This window comes from Gavia stellata, chromosome 21 (assembly GCF_030936135.1).
Source record: "Gavia stellata isolate bGavSte3 chromosome 21, bGavSte3.hap2, whole genome shotgun sequence".
In the NCBI taxonomy this organism is placed as follows: domain Eukaryota; kingdom Metazoa; phylum Chordata; class Aves; order Gaviiformes; family Gaviidae; genus Gavia; species Gavia stellata.
Window position 1 is genome coordinate 14,502,207 of NC_082614.1, and position 13,375 is coordinate 14,515,581.

Here is a 13,375-nt window from a genome sequence, read left to right on the forward strand (position 1 = left end):
GGTTCACAGGACAGCGCTCTCCAAACCGGACCTAAGCCACTAGCCACAGTGCTGGGGAGCCTCGGACGTGAGACTAAACCAGCTTCTCTGGCATGGGAGAGGTCGTGCTAACGGCAGCCTGGGAGCTTCTGAATTTCAGTGGTGTTTGCTGTTACCTCATATCTGGGCTCAGTGCCTTTATTGCCAGGCTCAATAGGTATGGGGCAAAATCCATCCCTGGATCATGCGGCTGCAGGCAGTCAATACCAGCCTTGCAGGGGGGAGAGTTGGTCAGGAATGTCGGGGCTGGGTGTGCAAGACTTGGTTTTGGGAATAAAAAGAATAGAGCAGGGTGTCTCTCCTCCTTCTGCACAACACCTTCAGCTACCTGCAGATGCTAGAAGGACTCCAGTCAGTGGTGGGGGGAACTGAGTCAGGTCCTCGAGGACTCTGGCCTCAGGGGAGGTTCTGGAGCTGAGGCAATGCCTGGCCCCCACAACTGGGAGGAATTGGGAGGACTCCATGGTCCCATGACTGCAGTGGATCTCTCTGGGTTTCTTTGGGGATCAGGGAGGATGCAGACTGGATCAATAGGGGCTTTCAGTGCTTTACAGGGGCCAGCAGCAAGGAGACAACTGGGAACAATCACAGGAATTCCTGGGCTTTTTATGTGTAGTCTAGTATTAATTCAATATTAAAGTGATAGGCACACTTCTTTGAATTCTTCTCCAGCTTCTCCAGCACAGGTGCAGCCTCACAGCCCACTTTCACAAGGCCACATCCATCTGCCCAGGGTCGCCACCACATCCCTGCTCTCAGGGGCACAAGGGGTGCGGCGGAGGAGCCCTGGGGCGGCTGTGCTGGCTGCTCAACACCAGGACCATAAGGCTGTAGGGAAGCCTGGTAACCTGAGCTTTGGTTTCTCCCAGGCTCCAGGGTGAAATTCTACCTCAACCCCAGGCGCTTGGTTCTGCTGTGGAAGGGGGAGGGAGCCTGTATCGGAGCCTATATCTGTCCAGCCCAGACAGTTGGGATGATTTCCGAGCAGGCACCTGGCCTTTATGCCTCCCACCATCTCATTTTTCAGGCAGAGTCAACCCCAGCCAGCTGTTGCAGGGCTGAGAGTTTGAGGCTGAGAGCTGGGTCTGCCATGAGTGTGTTTCCTCCATTGCATGTGGTTTTAGTGCTGCCGGGTTTGTCTGCTAAGCCCCAGGGAAGGGAAGGGTCCTGCTCAAGAGGAGCAAAACCATTAACATAGGGCTAATGCTGAATGTCATGGGTTGTCCACCCAGGTATCAGCAGAAGACACAGGACAGCATACAGGAGCTTAAGCCCTGAGCAAGGCTTGGCTGGAGCTCAGCTCTGAGATGTGTCCTGTGGATACACAGCCTGACCCGGTCCCTCTGGGAGGCACAGTGCACACAGGCACATCTCTATGGGTAAAACAGGTCTTTCTGGCACCTCCCCAAAGTGGTCTAACTCACGCAGGTCTGCAATAGGAGGCAGAACATGTTGGAACAAGCAGTCCTCATGAGTGCCACCTCCTAAAGGGCTGCCCAGGACCCACTGTCTGGGGCACAAAGGAGAATCAGTCACCCTTCAGGGGATATGGGCAGCCCAGGACAAGAGAGGTTGAGATCCAGCGCAAGAGGATTTCTCTTCAGCTGATCTAGGAAACATGCAGCCTAATCTGAGTCCTGCTGGATAACCTTGGGCCGCCACTTTGCCTCTCCAGGCGTCATGGTTCCTCCCTGCAAAACGAGGCTGATACTCCCCTCCTGAGCAAAACGCTCGGAGACATGCAGATGCAGGAACTACCACCGTGCTTTCACCGAGACTTTCAGCGACCTGGGTCTTCCAGGACAGTAGGTTAAACTATTTTTACATTGACATATTTTACAATTTTTCTGGCCCCTTTAATAAACCAGAGCCATCCACCCCCAGTCACCCTTCACAGACCCCTCACTAAGGGAGCCAAAGTGGTGCTGTCAGATACAGTGTAATTACCACAGATGTATTTTGGAGGTTAAAAACCCTTTATATTTTTGGTCTGTGGCTTCCTTAGTGATGGCGATGATAACTTGAGAATGTCTCCATCCCCTGCATGTGAATCTGCACTTAGACACACTGAAGTTGCACAAGGCACCTTATGCAAACAAGCAGAAAAGGCCTTTAGTCGCTGTTGGGAGCAAATTTACAAAGCCTCTCATTTGCATGCACCAAGGGATGTTCCTGTTGTGAGAGTACTTTGCCGGCTTTGTTCCGCTTGCCCTATACATGGTAGTTTCTTTTTTTGATTCCTGTGCACATGCTAACGGCAGTGTGTCCAGGTAACCAGGTGTGCCCAACCATTTACCTCATCACACTGCCTTCCCCGCAAAACTAACCAGCGCAAGAGGGGCATTTCTGGTTTTCCTCTGCCTTTCTCCTTCTTGTTGCCTGCACAAAGTTGCCTTGGCACGGACGGGGACAGGGACACGGACAGGGAGAGTGACAGTCAGCGCAGGTGCCGGACACCGATGCGGCATCGCCGGTGCACCAAACCAAGCTGTGCCAATGTGATCTGAACTGAGCTGGGCTGAACCGACCCGAATGGGGCTGAACTGAGCTGTGCCCTGCTGAGCCACACCAAGCTGATGTGAACGGGACCCAGCTGAGCCGAGCTGGGCCAAACTGCAGCGCCCGAACCGAGCCAATTCGATCTGAAGCAAGCCGTGCTAACCCGTTTTGACTCGGACCGTGCTGATACGGACAGAACCCAGCGCAGCCGCGCCGGACCGAGCCTAGCTGGGCCCACCGGCGCCGAGCCGTGCCGAGGCGGGCGGAGCGGAGGCGGAGCGGAGGCGGAGCGGGGCCGCCACGGAGGAGGGGGGGCCGCGCCGCTGCCCGGCCTGGCGCAGCCCAGCGCAGCATGTTGCGGGCGGCGGTGCGCGCCTCCCGGCTCTGCCGCGGCCCGGCCCGGCTCGGCGCGCCGTTCTCGGCCGCCGCCGCCTCCCCCATCCCGGCGCCCAACCCGCGCCCCGACATCGCCTGCAACAAGGTAGGGCCGCGCCGGGGGCCGGAGCCGGCCGCGTCCCCGCGGCGGGTGGGCGCGTCCCGGCCGCTGCCCGCGGGCAGCCCCGGCTGGCGGCAGCGGTGGCTTCCCCGGGAGCGAGCTGGGCTGGGACGGGGGGGCCTGGGGCTCCCCGGCTCGGCCGCGGCCCGGAGGGGTTGTGCGATCTGCTGGGGCCGGTGGGGTGCGAGCCCGGTGCGGGGCTGGGGACACCCCGATTTAACGCGGAGCCGGGCGGGCACCGGAGCAGCCGGACAGTTGGGCCCAAAGCCTTGCGTAGCAGGAAATCTTGTTGGGAGAAAGCAACTCTGGGTGCAGCAGCTGGTGTGAGGCACAAGGCGTGTGTCCTGCTACAGTCGGGCTTTCTCCCGATCCCTGCAGTTGTTTCAGCGAACCGCTGCCATCGGAGCGAACAATCTAAGGAGAAAACTGCGAGAGGGCGTGCGAAGGGAGGGGAAGGTGCCTGGCTTGACGCTGGTTATCAGCAGAGATTAGTCTCTGCTCCTTGCTCAGCAGCCCTGAGGAAACCACCATCCGATCATCTGCTCGAGGTGCTGGTGGAGGGCTAGCATTCCTCTCCCAAGCTGCTGAGCCACCACTCCTTCCCAGCAGCCATGACAGGGTCGTTGACGGTTGGCTGAGTGATCGGCGAGTTCTTGGCAAGCACCATGATCTTTGCACTGACACTCTCTTGCCACGGACCTGGAAAACCAAATGTGTCCTTACTGAGAAAGAAAGAGTTGGTGACAAGCTGTTGTTGGTGCCTGGTTCGGTTTCAGAACGGTACATGGGGAGCCTAAAATCAGCTTATCAGGGAAATGCTGTCAGAAGCTTTAGTGCTGTGTACAAAATCAACTGTATCATCCATGCTTGAAGCATTTTCCCACTGCTCGGTCTCCTGAGGCTCCTGGTGTCCCTGCACAGCTCCAGCCAGGCTTCCAGGTCTCGCAGGGACCTACTGAGACAGGAAGTGCTTCCAATTCACGTGGTGTTTGCAGGGATGTGAATTCTTTTTGTTAACTTGAGGCTGTGTCTTTTGTTGTGTACTTTTAGGCTAAAATATCTCCTTCATATTGGTGACACGTTAAGCTTAACACTGCTTTTCTTTTCTCATTGCAGATTTTCATCAATAACGAATGGCATGATGCAGTCAGTAAGAAAACCTTCCCTTCTATCAATCCAGCAACAGGAGAAGTTATCTGCCAGGTTGCTGAGGGCGATAAGGTAAGCGTTCTCTTGACGAGATTGGTTTGTTTTCCGCGTGAGCAGGTACACAGGGATTTCAGAGGAAGACACGAACTCATCCCTCACCTAGGCAGCTCCGCTGAGTGCCGTGTTTGCAGTAGTAAGTGTCTGACCTATACAAATATCATGGCGAGTGCTGCTTGCGTTCTTCCTTGACTACTGCTTTCAACAAAAACCCTCTGGCTTTGCCTCTTACCAGTGGCAAGCTGGGACTGGGAAGGGTGGAGAGGAATAGATGTGGCGTGCAGTGGAGCCCGAGTTGGGAAGCTGGGGAGCAGTTGTGGGTGGAAGTCACTGGGGCAGGCAGGGATGAAGGCAGACACCTCTGCGGTCCCGTGGGTGCTGTGCTGGTGGTGTGACCCAGAGTCATGGTAGCAGAGGAGACAAAAGGTCGGGATTCACCTGAACAGCCCCTTTCTGCTGTACACGTGCAGTGGGAGACCGTCCTCAGCCCTAGGAAGTTGAAAAAAACGAAAGAGAGAGAGTGATGGTGGGGAACAGAGTCATGTAATCATCCCATGCCTTATGCAAGGCCCTCCTAGGCGTCTGTGGCAGAGCTGAGGTGGTGTTTCCCAGCAATTTTGGGTTCTTCCTACAGTCTGGAAACTTGTCTGTATTCCCCAAGGGAGGGGCGAGTGAGGGAAACCCTTTGTTATTTGCTTGTCCGTGGTAGACTGGCTTGTCCTGGCGAGACCATTACAGCAAGTCAGAACAGAGAACCAACTAGAAACAAGTTAATGCCCTGACAGGACAAAATGATGGATTGGAGATATTTGATCAAGGAAAAAACTCCTTTAGACTGCGCTGGCGAATTCAAATCCTGAAAGAGTGTCAAAAGCACACTTCTGGAGCTTTTTCCATGCCTTGTTCTAGGATGCAAATATTAACCCAACAGATGACATTGCGGAAATAACTTGACAATATTTGCACTCGGCATAGCTGAAATGACAGAGTGTAAGCGCCAGCGGAGGTGGTGGCTGTGCAGCTGTTGCACCCATCTGTTTCACTACCACTTCTGCTCCCTCTTCCCTGCGGATGCAGACTGGGAGAGAAAGCTGCGGCCAGTCCAGCAGCCGCGTTTGTGCTGAGGCTGTGCTGCTGTGCGGCACTGCCCTGGTTGATGCTCGTGGGGCAAGTGGCCCAGGGGCCACAGCCCGCGCGCTCCCCTGCCCTGGGACCGATGAGCATCTTGCAGTGAGGCAGCTGTCAAGGCTGCAAGTTCTTGCCCCCCAAAAAGGCGGCACTAGCAGCCACTTGTGCCGTCTGGCTGGGGGCTGTTTTCTCCTGGAGACCAGGGAGGACTCCAGCTGTATTTTGAGAGAGTGAGTGGGGGCTGGTTACTCCTTTCTCACCCTCTTGCCTGGACTCCTCCGCAGGCAGATGTGGACAAGGCCGTTCAGGCAGCCAAGGCAGCTTTCCAGCTGGGCTCGCCTTGGAGGAGGATGGATGCTTCTCATCGGGGGAAGCTGCTGAATCGTCTTGCTGACCTGATCGAGAGGGACCGGGCTTACCTGGCGGTGCGTATCACGCTCTGTGGCTAAGGTCTCTGCTGCGATCCCTAATTTTGGGAAGAGGCAGGCAGAAATGGGTGGGTTTTGCCAATCGGGTGTGATGGGGACTTTAGCCACAGCTAAAACTGTGAGAGAGAGCTACCAAGCATGGGGAAGTAGTTTTGGGAAACTGAGAGCAAAAAGGCTGACATGCAGAACTGATCCAAATCGCAAACTGAGAATCGAATTTAAATCTCTATGCGTGACTTTCCCCACCTTGCTCTTCAGGCAATCTCATTGTCTTTTGCAGGCGCTGGAGACTCTGGATAATGGCAAACCGTACTCCATCTCCTACCTGGTGGATTTGGACATGGTAGTCAAATGTCTCAGGTAGGCGGGGAGGCTACAGTGACAGCACAGTAACTCTCCATGCTCCACGCTTGTGCTCCGCTGGCCCATGGTAGCTGAACCTCTGCCCGTGCAGGGACCAGATGCCTCCGATTCAAGTGTTCTGGGTGACAGGGCTGGATCTGACCTGTTGATTTCATTCAGCCCATAGCAGGGTGTCAGACACCCTGTTTTCCTCTATTTTATTTTTTGTTAAGAATGAGGCTGTAAGTCCTGTGACTTTCCAAAGGATTTTTGTTACATATATGTTTCTCTCTTGCTGTATACAGGACTCACGCTAATGGAGGTGATCTGTGTTATAGCACAGGAATGACAGAATTTATGTTATGCAAAGTGCTGGCAAAGGCAGAGAGGCAAACGTTTGTATTTACTGTCCGTTCTTAAAATCATCGGTTTGGGAAATATTTGTGTTGGTATGTGGTTTATGAAGTGACTGAAGAAGTGAGGAAAGCAAATAGCTGGAGGAAGTCTTATTTTCTGGTGAGAGGAGACTTGTTATTTTACATTCAGTGACCAAAACTTTATTGTTGCTAGATACTTTGCAGGCTGGTCGGATAAATTCCATGGCAAAACCATCCCGTTAGACGGAGACTTTTTCTGTTACACGAGACATGAGCCGGTGGGAGTTTGTGGACAGATAATCCCAGTGAGTAAAATGTATCAGTAGTTCCTGTAGCATTTCAAGAATTCAGTGTTACCATGAAGAGTTGTTTTAAAATGCAAGTTATTATCTGTTGGTAACCACTGCTTCCTCCAGTGGTAAAGAAAGTTATGCTTGCACCAGCTGGGAGGGCTGTTACTTTGCTCTGGCAGTACAGAACTACTTGTTGATTTCAGGGACTCTGAGTAAGATTTATTTTGTACCTGCTGGAAAAAAAAAAAAATAATTTAAACCCCTTTATAGGAGTTATCTGGCTCAGAACCACAATTAAGTTTAAACTACTACCTAACATTAAAACCAAAATTCTGTGTGATGAGGAAGTAGAGAACTAGCGTGTGAAATTCAGCTTCATGTACCTGATCTTATTTCTGTAACTAGTAGCAAGCGTAGCAAGGTGGTTTGTCAACAACAAAGCCATATTTACGCAATGATCTGCGGATAGCGTTACTTCTTCATAGGAGTAGCCAGATTCTGATTGTTGCATGCTGTATTTGCATGTTTTTCATATTTGCATTGAGCAAGAACTGAATGGAAACGCCTCACCTGTCTGTGTGCACTGCTCTGTCATTACAAACAGGGTTTCCTTTCAGAATGCCTCAAAAGAGCATTTTAAGGGTTAAACTGACAGTGAAGATTAATTCCAAAAAAAGTTGGGGTTTTGCAGCGGTACTGAGAAACCTCACACTTCAGAGTACAGTTTTCCCAGACAAGCAGAAGGCAGTGCTTGAAAAGGAGCCAAATGTTGCAGAGCAGCTAGGAAAGGATCAAAGACTGCTTCCATAGGTGCTGCAGCTGATTTGGATGAAGCTCCCTGGTTATTTGCTGATTAATCAGAAACTTTCACGTTCAGACCAGCAAATACCTCCTTGTTTTTCAGTGGAACTTCCCGCTGTTGATGCAAGCATGGAAACTGGGGCCTGCCCTGGCTACTGGGAATGTGGTTGTGATGAAAGTGGCGGAGCAAACTCCCCTGAGTGCTCTCTACGTGGCTAATCTGATCAAAGAGGTGAGCGAAAAGGCTGGCTTCCCATCCGCTGCCTCGCTATCGCTGCTGGAGTGCGGTGTGATACAGCCAAATTGGTGAGCTGCAGGGGGCATGTGACAGGAACAGAGAAGGGCTGTCTGATCCAAAGAAAGGCTGGATTGTCTTGGGTATCTTTGCATTTGATTTAAGAAAAAAACCCTTGTCCTTATAAATGCGTACGCAGAGGACATAAATCTTGATTAGGGAAGGACTCTTTGAGGTTCAGCTAAATAACAAACTTCAGGGTGATTAGAAAGCTAACATATCTAGCTCCAAACTGTGCTTAGGATGTGGGGTGGGGAGAGGAGTTGTCCTGGTTATTGCGAACTGTACATTAAAACTAAAGACCTGGGAAATTAAAGTGAAGTAGAAAAGGCTGTATTCTTCCTGGGAGGCCTACTGAGGCAGTACCAACAGGCGAGGGTAGGTGAAACCCTTGATTTGAAAAAGGAATAATGTTGCTCTCCCATGCTGTGAACCGGCAGGCTGGATTCCCACCAGGCGTGGTGAACATCATCCCCGGCTATGGGCCCACTGCAGGGGCTGCCATCTCCTCACACATGGAGGTAGATAAAGTGGCCTTCACCGGCTCCACGGAGGTAAGGGAGTACCTTAACCTTTAAGCCCTTGAGATGTAGAGAAGATCTCATTGTTGTAATACCTTTTTCTGCATAAAATACTGGAGGTGCCTTGCCTTCCACACTTTTTTTAAAAAGATACAGCTGACTTCAGGGTGTGACATTTATGTTTACTTTACATAAGACTCTTTTTAGGTCCCTTCTTTAGAATACTTCCTATTGTTTCCCTTGAGCTGCTTCTTACTAGAGGTGAAATTCTGGGCAGACTTCAGTTGTTCCCTTAAAGCCCAGACAATGAAGGGATTATTATTAAACTGCTGACTGAGATCTAAACCCAGCCACCCTACCAGGTGTTGCTGTATGTAGGAGTTAATTCCTAATACCTGTTCTTCTCACGATGCAGGTTGGGCACCTGATCCAGAAAGCTGCAGCAGAGAGTAACCTAAAGAGGGTGACACTGGAGCTGGGAGGAAAGAGTCCAAACATAATCATGTCTGATGCAGACAGTAAGCAATTGCTAGCGTAATATTTGATCTGTACCTTCCACGTTGGCTTTCTGCAGGCAGAGCTGGAGGGGAAAGGAAACCTCCCCTGTGTGGTGTGCGTCTCCAGCTCTGACACCACCGGGCTGCTCTCACCCAGTGAAGTCTCCGTGCCTCCTCCTGTAGCTGCCACATTTGTGTGTCAGCGCTTCTTCACTCCCACTTCTTTCTCAGTGCTGTGAAGAAGTTCAGTTATCAACAAATGAGAATTCTTTCAGTATCTTCCTTCAGTCCTAGTTCCATTTTTGTTTTTGTTTCTTTCTCTTTCTCGTAGTGCTTACCGTTCTTTTCTAGTCTTACAAAGTTCTGGTTCCCTCATCTCTTACACATAGACTCATTTTTGGTCTTGATGAGCCAACACACATGCTTTTATGTGGTAGTAAGGAAGGAAATGCTTCTAGATCTAAAATAACTTGTCCTTAATACCTGATAATTTCAAATGAGAACTGTAATCTGCCTCAGATTAGATTTTTTTTCTCTAGTATGGAGTGCTTTAATAGACCCTCATACTAATTAAATCTGTATGTAACTTCCAAAGCATGGAAAATGCCTGTCAACTGCCAGGACGTTGTATCACTGATACTCCAGCAGTCTGCACGATAGTCGTTCAGAAGAAGTCACTTACTGACTCTGGTTGGTTTTGTTTGCTTATTTTCTCTCCTCTCCCCAATCCTAGTGGACTGGGCTGTGGATCAAGCCCATTTTGCCCTCTTCTTCAACCAAGGGCAGTGCTGCTGTGCTGGATCCCGAACGTACGTCCAGGAAGATATATATCATGAGTTTGTGGAGAGGAGTGTGGAGAAGGCCAAGGCCAGGGTGGTCGGAAACCCGTTTGACTTTAAAACTGAACAGGGGCCTCAGGTAAGAGCAGGAAATGTCCTGAACGGTTATCTCATTAAATAGTCACAATCTTGAGTCATTGTGCATCAGCAGATTAGAATGAAAGGTATACTTTGGTCTCTTGATTAATCTCCTTTGAACTGTGCCCATCACCTCCTTGCTTGTGCAGGAGGGAGAAGTTAATTAAACATTCTGATTATTCTAAAACGTCCACTTGATGCTGGCATTTAAAAATTATCATCTCCCTGTGAAGCTGGCTTGGCAGTCTGTTGCAATGAGGAATTGCTAGAGCACAGTCGCATGCACAGCAGGTTGTAGTCGAATCCTTTTTTACCCCCAGTAAAGGTGAAGCTGATCTGTCTGTCCTTATGGCTCTTAGGTCGATGAAGAGCAGTTTAAGAAGATCCTTGGTTACATTAGTACTGGGAAGCGTGAAGGAGCCAAACTGCTGTGTGGTGGCAATCCCGCTGCGGACAGAGGCTATTTTATCCAGCCAACTGTCTTTGGCGATGTGCAGGACAACATGACGATTGCCAGAGAGGAGGTGAGACCTGCAGCGCCTGTCAGCTTCTCACTTCTTTGTCATTTTGTCCCCTCTGGTGCAAAAACCCACGGGTCTACAAGCACTGGGCATTCAGGAACTGTGAAACTCGATGCTTCTTTGAAAGTTACAACATTACACTTCCATCCAGATTACATCCTGGAAGTTCGTAATACAGAAAGTGAGACTTTGAATTTGTTGTCCTGTGTGACTTCTACCATACAAACATAACTCCAGCATCAACCACAGCCTCCCTCGTGATTGACTTACACAGGTTTTCACGTGCTCTGTTTGGATTTTGCAGATATTTGGGCCGGTCATGCAGATTCTGAAATTCAAAACAATTGAGGAAGTCATTGAGAGAGCAAATGACTCCAAGTATGGCCTCGCAGCCGCAGTCTTTACAAAGGATCTTGACAAAGCAAACTATGTGTCACAGAGCCTGCGAGCTGGAACAGTTTGGTGAGCCTCGACACTTCCTTCTCCCTGAACTGCTGGCAGCTTCCTTGTGTGCTGCCATTTCTCATTAAGCTTGCTCTTTGACAGCCTGTCTCTACTTTGGATCCAATTGTACATGCACTTCACTGAATGTAATGTCAGACCTTCAATTGTAATGCTAACTTTTGGTAAAATTTAGGTATTTTAAGCTTCCATGCTCCCATTGTGAATTAATGAATGGGATAGGGGAAAAGAAATCCAGTACTGCAGCTGGCAACAACAGCAACTGCTGCAGAGCTCTGAGTGCCAGCAGTGATCAGATCACCGAGCACGTCTGTGCAGTCTTGGCTGCTGCAGTGGATGTTCCTCTGTGTTCTGAGATCGTGCTGAAGATTCTGCCAAAGTCAGTACTTCAACACCAGTTTACTCTTCTAGCACAAGAGATTTTAGAGATCCAGCATCTCACTATCTTTTTTTTTTTTTTTAATGGTACTGAGTGAACAAGTAGGCGCTTTTGGTTTCTGTCCTCTGAAGGAGGTGTGGGTGGCAACCTGGACGCTTGCTCCCTTGATAATGAGAGATGTGAATCGGTTTCATGATGTTCTGTTTCCTGGTTGATGAGGATAAGGTTCCAGTATTGATTAATTCTGTTGGCTGAGAGAACTGACAAATACAGAAATCCTGCCTAGAAATTCAGCCGTCCCTCTGTTGTAAACAGCCGAGATGTCCGTTTGTTGCAAAAGGGCTTTTCCATTAAGCAGTTCTGAAACTGCACGTGTTTTAACTCTTGGTTTCCATTTCAGGATAAACTGCTATGATGTGTTTGGTGCCCAAGCCCCGTTTGGCGGCTACAAAGCTTCTGGGAATGGGCGAGAGCTGGGAGAATATGGTCTGGAGGCCTATGTAGAGGTCAAAAATGTGAGTATCCCCATATCCAAGGTCTTCCCAACCCTCTGCCGTAGCTCCAAATTGTATTTGTGCCTGTTGGTATAGGCTGGCCTGAGAGTTGCAATTCTTCCTTCTAATGCTTGAAAAAAATTTGGAGCTGCACTTCTGAAGTAACCGCAAACACAACTCCGTGTAACTGTATTTTAAACAGAAAGCTAGCCTTGCTTTATACTGCTGAGGAAAACAAGGATATGTGATCTGACAGATTACCAATCGCCTGCACCACTTGGTACCATTTAGCTGTTTCTCACTGTAAAGAATGCACGTGCATGGACTTCTCCGTGAGTTTATTTTGTGGAGAACAGAAAGAACATGCGCTGGGGGTGCATGCCTGTTGGGTAGAAGCTTCTGCAGGTACGAACTGGCAGGTGAACACTGTGAACTTGTCACTCAAGAGGGGGAATCTGAGCAGTGACCACCAGTACTTAATGCTGCTCATCTTGAGTTGATATGCCCTTGGGTCCACGTGTGAGACCAAAGTTCCTGGTGTTAGGCAAGCCCATCACCGCAGGTTGAGTAATTTCCTGTAAGACAAAGCAGAAGGGCTGTCACGCTGTCTGCTTGCAGCTGCAGTGTCTAAAGGGTGACGGAGCTCTTGGGCAGAGGTGGTTAGCCCGTGGCCCCGGAGTTGCAATACAGCGAAGTGTGTAACGGTTGAGGGCCTCCAGCTTGTGACTGGCAGGGGGCTGATTTGGTACAGGAGCGCCAGGTGAGAACAAGTGTGCCCGCTCCCACCTCTCAAAGAGCAGTGGTGTCTCTGGAGAGATGCTGTAACCCAGCCTTCGAGCTTCCCCCTCTCTTCGAGCCTTCCAGATAGGTCTCCAGACCAAGGTGATCCCAGTCACTGCCCGCTGACTGGGATATACTGGCCTCTGGTTCTGGTTCTCTTCTGCAGGATTCTGCTGCCTCTCGGCCTTCAGGTGAATATAGCTGAATATATGTCCAGGAAAATAACTTGTGACTTGACTTTTTTTTTCCTAGGTGACAATCAAAATTCCACAGAAAAACTCCTAAAGGACAGCAACCTCTCCATGTGTTTGGAAACACCTATGCAGCTTCATGAGATACAAAGCAAGGAAGCCTCTTTCTTAACACGCACAAAACTTAGGTGGAAAATATGTAACTCTGCGTTAAGAAATGTTTCTTTAGAAGGTGCCTGAAGGAGCTTTTGTTAAAACGTTACTTGGTTTTGTCTTTTTAAAATACCAAATACAGTCAACTGGGTACTAATGCATTACATGGGTGTACTCTTGTTGCATCCGTATCTGATGCCTATGTTTTTTTTCAAGAAATCATTTAAATGCTTGTCAAGTCTGCAGTAGGTTTTATAACAATTTTTTGTTGGCTTACACTGCTAGGTTTATACTCCTTGTCCTTTACACCTAACGCATATGTCCCTCTTCTGTAAGCAAAGTGAGCTGAGACTCGGCTGTGTAACCAAGCTGGAGCGCAACCTCTCAGCGTCAATCTGTGAGGTAAAAGTTTGTTCTCGACTGCTCCCACCTCTCTTATTGTATCTACTCACAATAAACATTCTTGCTTTAGTGAAGTTAACCCTACCTTTGTTGTAGTTTTTGTCAGTGAGCTAAGCAGGAGCTCAAGTGCACACACACATTTACATTTTCTTCC

The 13,375-nt window shown here is 49.7% G+C and overlaps 1 protein-coding gene across 1 annotated transcript; it reads left to right on the forward strand.

Annotated features, from left to right (window-relative positions):
- Window positions 1-2,890: 2,890 nt before the first annotated feature.
- Window positions 2,891-13,300, forward strand: ALDH2 (aldehyde dehydrogenase 2 family member). Its single transcript, XM_059827962.1, has 13 exons — window positions 2,891-3,019; window positions 4,151-4,255; window positions 5,653-5,793; window positions 6,077-6,156; window positions 6,709-6,820; window positions 7,713-7,841; window positions 8,345-8,458; window positions 8,841-8,943; window positions 9,656-9,840; window positions 10,199-10,363; window positions 10,665-10,822; window positions 11,602-11,716; window positions 12,728-13,300. The coding sequence occupies exons 1-13, from the start codon at window positions 2,891-2,893 to the stop codon at window positions 12,758-12,760; spliced, it is 1,569 nt and encodes a 522-aa protein (XP_059683945.1). The 3' UTR covers window positions 12,761-13,300.
- Window positions 13,301-13,375: the final 75 nt, after the last annotated feature.